This window comes from Phalangium opilio, unplaced genomic scaffold (genome assembly GCF_054372755.1).
Source record: "Phalangium opilio isolate 3A_F unplaced genomic scaffold, DU_Popi_V2 ptg000048l_1, whole genome shotgun sequence".
Taxonomy (NCBI): Eukaryota; Metazoa; Arthropoda; class Arachnida; order Opiliones; family Phalangiidae; genus Phalangium; species Phalangium opilio.
Genome location: NW_028324170.1, coordinates 4,443,573 through 4,457,180, shown reverse-complemented (window position 1 = coordinate 4,457,180; position 13,608 = coordinate 4,443,573). Strand labels below are relative to the sequence as shown.

The 13,608-nt window shown below is 36.3% G+C and overlaps 3 protein-coding genes across 5 annotated transcripts; 2 read left to right on the top strand and 1 right to left on the bottom strand.

Moving 5' to 3' along the window:
- Nucleotides 1-89: 89 nt before the first annotated feature.
- Pdzd8 (PDZ domain containing 8) lies at nucleotides 90-6,343 on the bottom strand. 3 transcript variants are annotated; one of them, XM_089839588.1, is made up of 16 exons: nucleotides 6,152-6,293; nucleotides 5,735-6,052; nucleotides 5,446-5,643; nucleotides 5,286-5,378; nucleotides 5,045-5,221; nucleotides 4,248-4,697; nucleotides 4,097-4,183; nucleotides 3,894-4,031; nucleotides 3,699-3,830; nucleotides 3,464-3,631; nucleotides 3,271-3,377; nucleotides 2,227-2,653; nucleotides 1,935-2,159; nucleotides 1,299-1,772; nucleotides 1,073-1,228; nucleotides 90-921 (listed from the first exon to the last, which is right to left on the bottom strand). In XM_089839588.1, exons 2-16 carry the CDS (start codon nucleotides 5,912-5,914, stop codon nucleotides 514-516), a joined length of 3,420 nt encoding a protein of 1,139 aa, XP_089695714.1. In that variant the 5' UTR covers nucleotides 5,915-6,052; nucleotides 6,152-6,293; the 3' UTR covers nucleotides 90-513. The 3 variants fall into 3 exon arrangements, 2 of the variants coding, with proteins under 2 accessions (XP_089695714.1, XP_089695713.1); XM_089839587.1 differs by having other exon boundaries at nucleotides 5,735-6,293; XR_016366936.1 differs by having other exon boundaries at nucleotides 782-921; nucleotides 1,073-1,212; nucleotides 5,735-6,343.
- A 3,055-nt stretch (nucleotides 6,344-9,398) lies between these two features.
- On the top strand, nucleotides 9,399-11,841 carry LOC149673838 (ectonucleotide pyrophosphatase/phosphodiesterase family member 5-like). Its single transcript, XM_089839597.1, has 4 exons — nucleotides 9,399-10,011; nucleotides 10,597-11,058; nucleotides 11,157-11,434; nucleotides 11,495-11,841. The coding sequence occupies exons 1-4, from the start codon at nucleotides 9,765-9,767 to the stop codon at nucleotides 11,813-11,815; spliced, it is 1,308 nt and encodes a 435-aa protein (XP_089695723.1). The 5' UTR covers nucleotides 9,399-9,764; the 3' UTR covers nucleotides 11,816-11,841.
- A 384-nt stretch (nucleotides 11,842-12,225) lies between these two features.
- Nucleotides 12,226-13,540, top strand: Ufd1 (ubiquitin fusion-degradation 1-like). Its single transcript, XM_089839584.1, has 2 exons — nucleotides 12,226-12,375; nucleotides 12,504-13,540. Exon 2 carries the CDS (start codon nucleotides 12,531-12,533, stop codon nucleotides 13,449-13,451), a length of 921 nt encoding a protein of 306 aa, XP_089695710.1. The 5' UTR covers nucleotides 12,226-12,375; nucleotides 12,504-12,530; the 3' UTR covers nucleotides 13,452-13,540.
- The last annotated feature ends 68 nt before the right edge of the window (nucleotides 13,541-13,608 follow it).

The following is a 13,608-nucleotide window of genomic DNA, read 5'->3' as shown; positions in this document are numbered from 1 at the left end:
GTTAGGATTGTAGTATATCAAGGTCACTTACTTTTTACTTCTTAATTTGCTGGTCCTCTTTATATAATAGATAATTTTGCAAAAAAAGGTTAAATAATTAATTTAAACTTTATTATTTCCAAACTATATTACATAAATAATTATCTACATTTAAATTAAAAGTTAAAAATTAACTTATAAATAATATTAATAACAATAAATAAATTATAAATCGGTAAACAAAGCACCTTCTTACGTAGTTAAAACCATTTAAATTAAATTTTAAGTTAGTGTTAATATAATTTTAGCGGTAATACCTGTACATGCAATTAGTTTTTTTTCCTTATATTTTAATCTTTATTATAATTCTCTTTAATTAATTTAATTATTAGACACTTATGGAGGGAGATTGGTTTAAAGTAAACTCTTTGAAACGAAGGAAGGATGGAAACAGGGGGAGGGGGGATTACGGGATTACCACCACCACAAATTCTATCATAATCTTTTAAATTATTTCCTCAACTCTTTTAAACCCTATTTCCGTTTCACTTCCTCTTCGACAATCTGAGCTTCCTCGGCCGCGACAAGTAAACCCAACTGTATCTCATCGGGATCTCTAATAACGCAAGAACTTACGTCATCCTCTTCCATTTGTTGTAAATTGAAGTCGTCTTTAAATATATTTGCGTCGGCATTTGGGAAAATATTTAGTTCCGAAACGGGACTCGGAGCTGTAACCGATATAAAAGCGGCTGGTGTTAGTGCTAGGGAATGGGCTTCCTTGCAAAGTGCGGCTACTGTGGTCTTATGTTCAATTGGGACGTTGTTTGTTGCGGTGTCTTTCTCAGTTTCCTCAAGATTTATTATAGGTTCCGCGGTTTTTTCTATTTCTTCATCGCTTATATCGTTTCGGCAGTGTTGCATGGCGGATAAGTATAGTAACTGCGTCGAATAGGAGAATTTTTAGTCTACCATTAGGTTATTTGTGTTTGGAATTTATTTATTTCAAATATGTAAGTGGCACGTTATCACTCCTGCTTCTTAATAATAAATAAATTCCTGGTATGAGGTACAACAACGTAAAGGTATTTACCATCAAAGTTGCTAAAGCCTGATTACGTTGATCGCATTTTGCTAATAAGAAAGCTAATTTTGTTTTTTCGCCAATATTTTGAGTTTTTTGCTCCTCCTTAGCCAACCGGTTACGAACCGATGTTTCTCTATCGACCGCTTCTTGAAGTTTAGATAACTAAAAATGATAGACTCGTTACCCGAAGACAAAAATTGTTCAACTTAAAACCAAGCCACTCTATTCTTACCATCCTCTCCAACTTATTTCTTCGTCGTTTATAAGTCATTTTTCCGTACAGTTCCTTTCCCTTTTCTTTGGCTAAAGCCAGTAAACTATCATCGTGAGGGAATTTCATCATTTCGTTCAGGGTTCCATCTATGTCCTCGTCATCTTCCTCTAGTTCGCTTTCGTCATCGGTTTTGGAGTCTTCATGGGACAGTAAAAGGTCCAACCAAGAAGATACTTCCGGGTTATCGGCGGTACCTTGTAGGGAAGACTTCCGGCTTTGAGAAGGAGAATGGTACGGAGATGGTGGTAAACTTTTCGAAGCCGGGAAACAACTGGTGTTAGGTAAAGCTAAGTTGCAAGATGACCCTGAACGAGATAGCCCGGGTGACGAAGCGTTTTTAGGTTGGGTGTCTGGACTATTTGAGTTTGTCTGATGGCGTTGAGCCGTTTGGGCGATGTTCGAGAGTAAAGCGTTTAAGTTTTTTCGACAAGACTGCGGTGAGAAATTGCTTTAGTCAAGTACCTTCCAGACGAGAACATAGCAACATTAAGTATGACACTTTCTCTAAGGTTTTGTTTCGAAACCATAGCTGGTTCGTTTTACTCTTTCCTTTAGTGTCATACTTGTTGTTACGTTACTTAAATCTGAACCTACAATTGGTGAAATACTATCGAAAGATTTTCTGGCTTTTCCAGGAGTTCCATATGAACTTTCTTTGGAACTTTCGGCAATTCCCAAAGACTTATTTTTCGTTAAATTAAGAATACTTTTAACACCCTTTTCTTTCTCGCAAGATGTTTCCAATTTGCATTTATTGACGCATTTTTTATGGGAAATTTTGCCGCAAAGACTGCATTGAAAGGCGGCTTTCAACCAGATCTATTCAATCAAGAGAAATTGCAATAGCGCAATAGGAAAGTACCGCGATAATCGATTCCCACCAAACCTTTTTCAAGCAAAAATCGCAAGTTGCCGTTGAATTAAAATGGGCGCTGACAAAATCGTGCGAACTCTCTTTCAAACTAGTTGAGGAATTTTGAGAAACGTCGTCTTCGGAATCGGTTGCCGAACGGGAAGCCGTGTTCGCTTCCGGTTTTAAAAGATGGACAGGTGAAATAGAAGTTAACGAGGATCTTCGGATGGGTAAAGTGTTTTTATCTTTATCTTTCGTGGATTTATCTTCGGAAGTTACGGAGGCGGAGGTTTTTAAAGAAAATTTCGCGTTCGCTTTTTGAAGGGCTTCATTCATACGTCCTCGGATTTTAGGATTAGGTGGACGAGTTTGGGGATTGAAATAGCGGAAATATAGAGTTACATCTCCGCAACATAGCCTCCAATCGAAGCCACGATGAAGGGATAGTTTTTGCCATTTCCTGAGGACCAAAAATGTTCATTTTTAATTTTGTGACGATAAAATTTTGTCTCAAAAGTATAATTGTGCTTTGATGCGAGCGAAAACTGCAAAATGAAAAACTGGGATTTCGAAACAAATTGGGGTTTGATGCGAAAACTGCGAAACAAGTGGGTTTTGATGCAAAAACTACGAAACAAGTTGGGGTTGTGATGCAAAAACTACGAAAAAAGTTGCGTTCTGATGCAAAAACTACGAAACAAATTTCGTTTTGACTCAAAAACTTCGAAACAAATTGTGTTTTGACGCAAAAACTTCGAAACAAATTGTTACCTACGAAACAAATTGTGTTTTGACGAATTGCCTACGAAACAAATTGCTTATCAAGTGCGAAATAAATGTTTTGATTCAAACATTTTTTAAACAAATTGGGGTTTGAATGAAAAAAACTGCGAATCAAATTGGGTTTTGAGGCAAAAAAAACTGAAGAAAAAAACGATTGTTTTGAAACAAAAGAAAAATTTCCAAAAAAAAGATATTGCCCGTTCTGGAGCAAATATACATACATAAAACAAAATATTTTTTTCAAACGAAAACATAATGACAACAAAAGTGTGGGCTTCAATTTTACAAAAGCACCTGTCAAGTTGCCAGGAATTTGGTGGTATAAGTCTGAAGACTTCCAAATGGGAGCCTTGGGTAGTCGAAGAACATTCCTTGACGAGACTCAGAAGGGAAACGCTCGCCTTAAGTAATTGGGCAAAGGATGAAAGAATGAAGATATAAAGGTTAAGGAAGTAGACCCGATGTTTCAGGATAAACCGCGACTTACGTGTCCTATAAGAACATCGCAAACAGCGGATGAATCATCATTTAGACTTTTATCCGTTAATTCTGGTTGAGGTTTTTGAGGCGGCGAGGTTTGACACCAAACACCGATATTAAGGCATAAACATTCGCTGTTTAAATCAAAGAGGATTCGTTCGTTCCAATAGGGATTCTACGATTTAATAATTCGGAGATCATTCGAAATATATTCATTTCAAATTTGACCAAACACAACTGACTTCTAAGGCAGTTACTGAAGCCGTTTTTCTAGTGTTTTCCGAACTAAAATTAATACTGTTGGAACTTTTAACACTTTCAATATCAGCTCCGTTATTGTCTTTAGACGTATCTTCGCTGGGAGCATTTTCTTCCTAAATATAAATCAATTTAGAGCTAGCTAATCTACCTTCTTAAAACGTAGACGTCTCATTTACTTTTGGACTTTCGGCGTTCAATAGATCAATTTTTCTCTCGACAGAAATGTAGAATCTATTGTCAGCCATTTTTAATGTTTTAACGAGCTGTTTTGTGTTTGAAATAGTTATTCCTTCCGCCGCTACTACAACATCATTCTAAACAAACCGAAATAGCCTTAGTTTCTTTCAATTTCTATTACTTCTAAACCTATCGTTAATACTTTGAGAAAACCAGCTTTTGACGCTGGAGAATTTGGCAAAACCGAATCTATGATGATGCAATTTTGGCACCGTTCCTCGACAAATTGCTACGAAAATTCATCGTAATTTCATCTTTGTTCTATAATCTTATTGGTTATTTAATGTTTGTACTTGTTTAAAGGTTAATCCTAGAGGCCTTTTCTTAACTCTTTCTATTTCTAAACAATGATACGAGTAAGAATCCCTCGACGATGTTCCGCCTACCCAAGATTTAGAATCGAGAGAAAGGCTACAAAATATTTTGTTGGCACCGTTAACTAGCTGTAATCGACTACAATTCAAGACTGTCGCTTCTAGCACCCCTCCGTTCAAGGAATTCTCGGTAATTTCGTTGTTTTCTAATTGGTTAGCTAGTAAATTTGAATCCTCTACCGGATTGACCGCTTGATGCGAAACGGGGAACGAGGGAAAAGGCAAAAAGGGACGGAAACGGATTTTATAATTGGGAAGAGTGTGTTTTTTTCTCAAAGCTCTCCTGATTTGATTTATGATTAGAGATTTTATTTGAGGAAGTTGTCTTCCTTGAAATTGTGATTCGATTAGAAACTCTACTGTCGGTTCCTGGAAAATGAATGCGGTTGTAGACTCGGGGTCTACGATTTGCTTAAATTGAGGCGTTGCCTACGTTAATCAAGGCCTGTGCGCGGTGCCGATTTTTATTTTTCGTTTGGCAATTTAAGTTGCCAAATTCTCTCACCTGAGGCGCTATTAGCTGGACTTAAATAATTTGAAATGTTCATTTTCTCGCGCTTAGAATTTTAAATAATCATTTTCGCGCGCGTTTCGGTCCAGCTATCAATGAAATCTCGCGGTAAAAATAAGAAGTCGCGTTTCTTAAAAGTCCCCCCCCCCTTCGAAGCCACCACGCACAGGCCTTGATTAACGTAGGCAACGATTGAGGTTAATACCTCGTAAAAAGCAAATGACCAATGACTAAAAGGTTTGCGTGTGAGCTGTAAACGACCCTTTCCTTGAAGTTTAGTTACAGAAACTGATAATGACGCTGAACGACCCAAAACCAAATCAACATCAACTGCTAGTTGAAATTTTCCTTCATAAGCTAATTCTAAACATAAATCTAGAGTCTAAAAGAGTTAAACCTTTCAGAAAATGTTTCTAACAAATTGTAAGTGAAGAAAAAACTATAACCTCAATAGTTTCCCTAGCTTCATTCAAAGCTAGACTATTTATCTCTACAAATTTGATTATCGGTAAATCTCCTCCTAGTTGAAGGTCATGAACCTTAAAATTTATTCCTAATTGTTAACAATATGTTGGTTGTATGTGAATTTGGTAACCCTGAACATACAGTTATTTTATCCAATAATCTGCCTGTTGCAGTTCTTTGCATTTCTAGAAATTCGGCGCTGAGTTTTCTCATGACCCAGCGCCTCATTTCTATCGTGTCTTTCCATTCTCGGAAGAGAAATTGGAATATTAAATTCAAAGCTAAGCATGATTCACTTTGCCCTTTCCATTCAGCGCTGTCTATGACCTTAAGAAGGTTCTGAAAGAGATTTTATAGAAAAGAACAAAGTTCAAGTTTGAAAATAAGGGCATTGGAAAGACGGGAAGTTAGTAGAAAGTTAGAAACTCACAGAGGGTAGTTTACAGAAAACGAATTTAGAGGAATTGACCTTTTCTGTTTGGTCTATTATTTCCTCTTTAATTTCTTCCTCATTATCATTTTTCCAGAAGAAATTGTAGATTAAGTAAGCTTGGCCCAGTAGAGTTAATATTCCACCGAATAGAGTAAAAAATATAGCCAAAAGTAACATTTAGGTATTAAAAAACTAATTAACGTGATTGTAATTAGCGATCTCTTCAATGTAGTAGCACCCCACTCCCTCCTTTATCATTGACAGTTCGTTAAGCCTCGGTCTATCAAACTTGGCTTCCCGCTGTTTGTTTGTAAACTATGCAATTTTTTAACAATTTTAAATATATTTAATCAAATATAACGCAGAATTGCACTTTGCTACGTCATATAAATTATTAATATTTATAAAAATTACTTTTTATTGTGGATTATAAACTTTAAAAGACATCATCAATAGAAAAAACAAAAGACGTTTGGTAATAGGGACTTGGCAATTGGCACTTTGCTCCACCCCCAGCGCCATTATGACATGTTTTTTTATTTACAGAATTAGCCTATTTAAACCAGGCATAAGTGAAGTTTAAACCCCTCCTCCCGATATGTTTTTAGCACTAGCGGGACCTAGCGTGACGTTGGCATACGTCGAACTGCCAGGTCCTTATAGACGAATCCGCAAATTTGACATTAAAAACCTATCCCCTTCCCCAAGATGCGTGCGCATCTGAAGCATGTGATTTGACGTTTTCGCAATCCGGCGGCCGTTGGTTTTTGTTTCGGGAAGTTTTATCGCGATTTAAGCCTAATTTTGAATTAATTATTATTATGTCGTGCATGTTTTCTATCAATGAACTGTTTTCGCGCGAAAGTGAACCTAAAATAAATTCTGAAATTCGTGATTCCAGTCGCGTGTGGATTTATCCCGGAGACGGTTTCTACACGTGCCCTACGGAAGCTGTCAGTGGAGAACCAAGGCCTAGTAACTTCGTCGGAATAAGGTATCCTTGTCCATCAAATTTAAGTTCTCCTGACGCGGTTGCTTCAACTTCCACTCAAATTAACGGATACTCTAGTAGAAATAGGGCAAGCAACATTAATGTCAAGTTCAGTTATGAAGTAGTGCACGTTTCAACTTCAAAAACCCTTTCAGACCAATTTTGTTTAGTTGTTTTAACTAATGGTGAAGCCCACGCTCATACCTTCGATTCTGAAATTCAAAAATGGGTCTTTAACTTTATTTTTAACTTAAAACCACCTACTGGAAATGACGAACAGATTTTAGTTAAATCTGTGGCGTTTGACGATGATTTTACATCAGTGGTTTGGTGTCAAACTCCAGCAGAATCTACTAGTGCCTTTAAATCTTCTCTGTTTTACTGTCAGATATCGTTAAACCCTATAAGATCCGTTTCGAACATAAGTATAAATACTTACCCTAGTGTCTGCGTCTTAAAAAACTGTCCCGTACTTAATTTAACCTTTCTTGATGGGACTATATCATGCCTTCTTGAACCATCATTGAGATTAAACATTTTTTTGACATGGAGTTGCGATTCTCACCTAGTGCTTCGTAACACGGAAGGGAAAGTTATATTAAACTCTCTTTCGCACAACGTTGATTTTCCTGAAATATTATCGGAAACTGTAGGATTATGGTCTGATTCGGGAGATAGGTGCATTTTTCAGGCGGTTAACAAAGTTCATAATACTCTATACATATTGACCCAACAGTTAAACGTGTTAAGCCTGAACAAAAGTGATATTATTAGTGCCAAAATTAAACTAACCCCTCCTGTTTCTAGCGAAAATATTAAGGGGTTTTTCGTTTATGGTTTAATGATTATTTTATTTACGCTTCAACGCGTTTTGATTCACTCATTTGAATGTGGAAAACTAATCTACGCAATATCTTTAGACCAATACGAACCTTTAATCGATACTTGGTATTTTACAAGCTCTAATTCGGGTTCCTCTTTTGGTTTTTACGGGTCGACAAAGGTCTACCAACTCTCACCAGAAAGTTACAAAGATTCAATCGCGAATTGCTGCGATGATAATCTAATCAAAAATGAATATGGTGTAGACTATTCCCAAGATTGGGTATTTTTATCGAAAATTAACGAATTACTGTTAAAAAAAGATGGAAAAGAAATCGAATTACTTTCCCCGGCGATACAGAGTCCCGCGTTATGTTTAGCACTAATGCACAATTTAAAAATGAAAAATAGCGGTACCGTTTATTTCTGCTCAAATACTTTGGATAAATTGTTATCCAGCAACGAGAATGTAGAAACGAGACTTGGAAAAATCTTGGGGCCTTTAGTAGAAAGTTTTATAAAGTTAGAAAAATTTCGTAATAAAATGTTAGCCGAATAAGTAAAAACGGTGCCTCTAATCTATTAAAGTAATTATTTGCCAAATTAACTTAAATAAAATAAAATTAATAGCAAATAAAAAAATAATTAATGCAAATATTTATTTTATAAAATAATTTACATATATACGCTTGTTTTGATACGTCAAAAATGTATACATAAACAAAACCCCCAATCTCGAAAAATCTTCTAATAAGATCAAAATTGAATTAAATATAAATTATCTAATACTTAACCAAAGTTCAAATTTAACTGGATAGAAGAACTTGTTTATTATAAAAAGCAACTAGAAAATACAAGTTTGCAAAAATAAATGTGTCAGAAATATTAATAGTTGTTTGCTTATTGTTTTCGCGGAAAAAGGCTTATTACGCAAATGCCAGAGGGAATTCTTCCGTTTTTAACAATGATGTAAGCTTAAAAACTATTCAGATTTCATGGTGAAAAAAAAACGTTTTCGCTTCAGAGATTTCAGCGTTGATATATACTTTTACATCTGTAAACGGAGTTTTTTTTCTTCATTTTTCAAATTACCATCTACTACATCTAGGCAATCAACTTATCAATGTGTATATAAACAGCGCTCATAAAATACGCCCATTTTACTGGTTTTAAACCCTAAAGATTACGGATTTAGTATAGTTGTGTGACTGCGTATTTGTCTGTCTAACGTGAAAGACCTTTTCTCTCTCTATCTCTGTGATTCGGACATACATGAAAGTCGTAATTTCTCTTGATTGGATGGATGTGTCAATACCCATCAAAATCTGTCACCTATACTCTTCCAGAAAAACTTCCCAAAGTGTTGTTTAATAGGCTTATTATATCAAGAAATATTAATTATTTTAATGAACTTATTCGCTAATGTTAGGTCTATGGGTGGCGAAAGTGTAAATTTAAAGCCTACTTTTCTCTTGATTGGCAGGACGAAAATCCATGAAAATTTAACCACGAGTAGCGCGCATCGTTCTAAACGAATGCCCTATAAGCGTTTTTCAATCGGCTTATTAATTTAAGAAATATTAATGATTTTAATTAACTTATTCGCCACTAAAATCGTTCTATTCTCTGACGTATTCTTTGCACCAATAATAAAGAAAATATGATGACCATGTTTAATTTATTTATTTATGAATGAATGAATTAATCCAATCCAATCTCGAAAAAATTCGAGCAATTGGGACTTTACCTTTACCTGTACACTAGATGAAGCGCAGTTTCTATCTGGATATATTGAAAGCTGTTACACGTTTCCGGCCTCTCAATCAATGCACCTACCGTTGAGAATTATTTCATATGGGTAGCTTCTGGTAGCCTGTTAGATATAGAGATTTCCTCAACTTACCAATGAAAAAGTTCTTTATGGCGATGTTGAAAAACAAGAAGTGAAAAGCGCCGGTACTGTTTGCTTAAAGCGAGAAAAGTACGCAAAACCTGTATGGTTTCGAAGAAAAAAGTCACGTTTAAGTTTAGCTAGCTGTCTCGGCTAGAAAACCGCTACTACTTGTTGAAAATTTAAGAGATTTACAAACGCGATAGAAAGAATATTAGTCTGAAGAAAAAATCTCTGTCGTTCGTCCCTCTACCGTTCCGTTAGTTCATTTTTTGCCTTAGTCCCGGTGTGACGGGTTTTTTGGCAATTTGACACGGTTAACAATGAGCCAATTTTATCTATTTTTGTTAGTAATTGTCTTACAATTAGCTCTAAATCTTAATTTAGTCTACGCTAAATCTTCAAACAAGCTGGTTTTACTATCTCTCGATGGATTTCGTTGGGATTACATCAATAAGTTCGATACACCCAATTTCGACGCTCTTGCCAAAGGCGGAGTCCACGCGCGTCTTGGCATCAGACCAGTATTTTCAACAAAAACTTTCCCCAACCACTATACCATCGTTACCGGTAAGAATTACGCGTAACGTTTTATTTATTGAATGGGGAGAATGATGGAAGTGGGTTGAGTTTACGAGTTTTAAAAAGGCCTCCCGAAGTGTTATAAGTTGAGAGGATTGGCTAGAACTCCCAGATGAAGTTAATTCCTTGAGTTATTGCAATTTGGCAAACGGTTAATGGACTTTGTATTTCAAAAGAGGACCAGTTAACAATAAATTAGCTTATGCAACGTGCGTTAGCCTGGCTTAAAGAATACATTATTTACTCAATTCAGCACGTCTACCTTTACAGCGCTTTAAACTTTTTTTGTGATCTTAATATACCAGAAAATAAAAAAATACATCCTAATTTACGTTCTAGTTTACGCGTTTGCATTAAACTGTGCTGAATGCCCTTGATATCCCAGAATGCTAATGAACAGCAACAGCTTACTCGCGCATACAGTGGTTTGTATGTCGACAAAGAGCTCTCCCAGTTTTGCTTTCCCCTATAGGGTAGGGCATAAGTTTATAACTTATCGTAGTTATAAACTTATGGGTAGGGTTTATAAGATCCTTCTGGCATTCTTAACATTTTCGTGATGGGGTCCTCAAGGTCTATACGAAGAAAGCCACGGAATAGTCAACAACCGGATGTACGATCCCGTCTTTGACGCCTCTTTCAAGCCTGGTAATAACGAAACTCGATGGTGGGATGGTGGACAACCCATTTGGATCACGGCGAGACTTCAAAACAAAACAACCGCCGTTTATTTCTGGCCTGGCTCGGAGACGAAACTCAATGGCGTATACGCTAACTATTACTACGTCTATAATAAAACGGTTCCCTTCAAGGACAGGATGGATAAGGTCATAGAATGGTTGTCCGATGATGACGTGGATTTCGCGGCTGCCTATTTTTCGGAACCTGATTCGACTGGGCATAAGTACGGGGCTCTAAGTACTGAAGTTGGGAAGAAAGTACAAGAAATGGACGAGTTACTTGGATACTTTATGCGGCGTATGGATGAAAAAGATTTAACGAGTTCGACAAATATTATCGTACTTAGCGATCATGGTGAGCTAAACAAAGTTCACTATGACTCCGCGATTTTTCTTCTTAGAAAAAAAGTAATCTAAATACTTGAAACTCATCGAAATATTTTGGGCGTACAGGAATGACAAACGTGACCAAAGATGAAGACCACGTGATTGTTTTAAGCGACTTTTTAGATATGGAGACTGACGTCAAACTTGTACCGCAATTCGGATCAGTTGCGATGATTATTCCAAAGGATGGTATGAAGGAAATTATCTACCAGAAGTTGACCAATGCCAAAAGACCAATAACTGTCTACAAGAAAGAGGACATCCCCGAAAGACTGCATTATAAGAATCATAGACGTATCCACGACATTGTGGTTATTGCTGATGAAGGGTATTACATAATTCAGGTAATTTTCTGACGTCTATAGCGTTAATTGTTCTCTAATTACTCCTTATAATGGGTGTAGGATCGTCCAATTAATTTTGAAAAAATTGGACCGGGTGAACACGGTTATGACAATGATCTAGTGTCAATGAAACCTATTTTCTATGCCACGGGACCCGATTTTAAAAAGGGTTACGTCATACCAGACACCTTTGACAATATAAATTTGTACCCGCTAATGTGCCATTTGATGGAAATTCAACCGGCACCAAATAACGGTACCTTGAGCTCGGTTATGGATACTCTCAATGGCAGCTCAACAACTACTGGTTTTAATTACCTTGTTTTTGCGTCGTTTATTATAGCCCGGTTTCTCAGTTTAGCTAAAAATATCGTTTTATAATAAAACATTTGCAATATTATACTTAATTTCATTGATTTTAATGTGTTTTTGATTGAAACGTTGCCTACGTTAATCAAGGCCTGTGCGCGGTGGCTTCGAAGGGGGGGGGGCTTTTAAGAAACGCGACTTCTTATTTTCTCCCTATTTTAGCGTGAGATTTCATTGATAGCTGGACCGAAATGCGCGCGAAAATGAGTATTTAAAATTCTAAGCGCGAGAAAATGAACATTTCAAATTATTTAGGTCCAGCTAATAGCGCCTCAGGTGAGAGAATTTGGCAACTTAAATTGCCAAAATAAAAATAAAAATCGGCGCCGCGCACAGGCCTTGATTAACGTAGGCAACGATTGAAATTATCTTTAACCTCGTGGTCTGAAACTTTTGAATTTGGAGCGTAATGAACTATTGGTCGCTCTAAGTCACGTGACTGTCGTTTCCTTATTGGTTAGGTGACATGACAAGCAGTTTTTGTCTGGTTCCGAGTTTCGATTACGACACAAAAATTATTTCGTAGGTTTTTTTTAACATAAATTTCAGCAAATATACGCGAAATATTACAGGTAAGTAACTTTTATATAAATCTAAACCAAAATTTATAATAATATTCCCTTAAATATGGGTGAAATTAAGGATATTAACACCTTTAACCAAGGCTTAAGGTTTGAAGGTTCTATGTTATGGTTTCTAGAATAAATTCAGTTCGAGAAAGTGGAAAATGTTTTCATTTAACATGTTTCACGAGCCTCTCAGGCCTTTCAACACTCAATATCGTTGTTATTCCGTGTCTATGTTACCGGGAAACGAACGTCACGATGTTGAAAGAGGTGGAAAGATAATCATGCCTCCATCAGCTTTAGATCAACTCACTCGATTAAATATTGTTTACCCCATGCTCTTCAAACTTACCAACAAAAAAGCGGATAGGATAACCCATTGCGGTGTCCTGGAGTTTGTAGCTGATGAGGGAAAAGTCTATCTACCATATTGGCTGATGAGAAATTTATTATTGGAAGAAGGAGGAATTTTGCACATTGAAAGTGCAACGTTACCAGTAGCAACTTTCTCTAAATTTCAACCTCAATCTCCCGATTTTCTGGATATAACTAACCCAAAAGCTGTTTTGGAAAATGCGCTCAGAAACTTTGCTTGTTTGACTACAAACGATGTTATAGCTATTGAATACAATGACAAAATCTACGAGCTATGCGTGTTAGAGTGTAAACCAGGAAGAGCAGTTTCAATTATTGAATGTGACATGAATGTAGAGTTTGCCACTCCTGTCGGTTATAAAGAACCGGATTTCAAAGCGGATTCTGCCGCTAAAGACAAAATGCAACCTATGCAAGAAGATGATCCCAACGCTGAGATGTATAAACTAGAAAATGAGAACTCTTTCGTGGCATTTACTGGAAAAGGAGTCAGATTAGATGGAAAGAAAAAGGGGCTAGAACCAGAAATGAATACGCAGAAAGGTTTAGCGAAAAGAGGAATTCCTGACTATGATTACGAATTTGGAACAATAAGATTTATCAGATTGCCTAAAAGTATACAAAATGGAAATACTGATAAAATTGAGGATGCTTTCTCCGCTTTTTCTGGTGAAGGAAAAGTACTCAAAAAGAAAGCCCAGAAATAACAATTTGAAATTCATTTTTTTCTACTCTCATTTAATTTTCAAATATGTAGTTATAAAATGTTTCTGATTAGTAAAAAAAATTATATGTTGATTGGTTTAAAGAAAAAGAAAAATTTTATATGTGAAGCAATTATGAAGTCTAACCTAGCTATCTTAA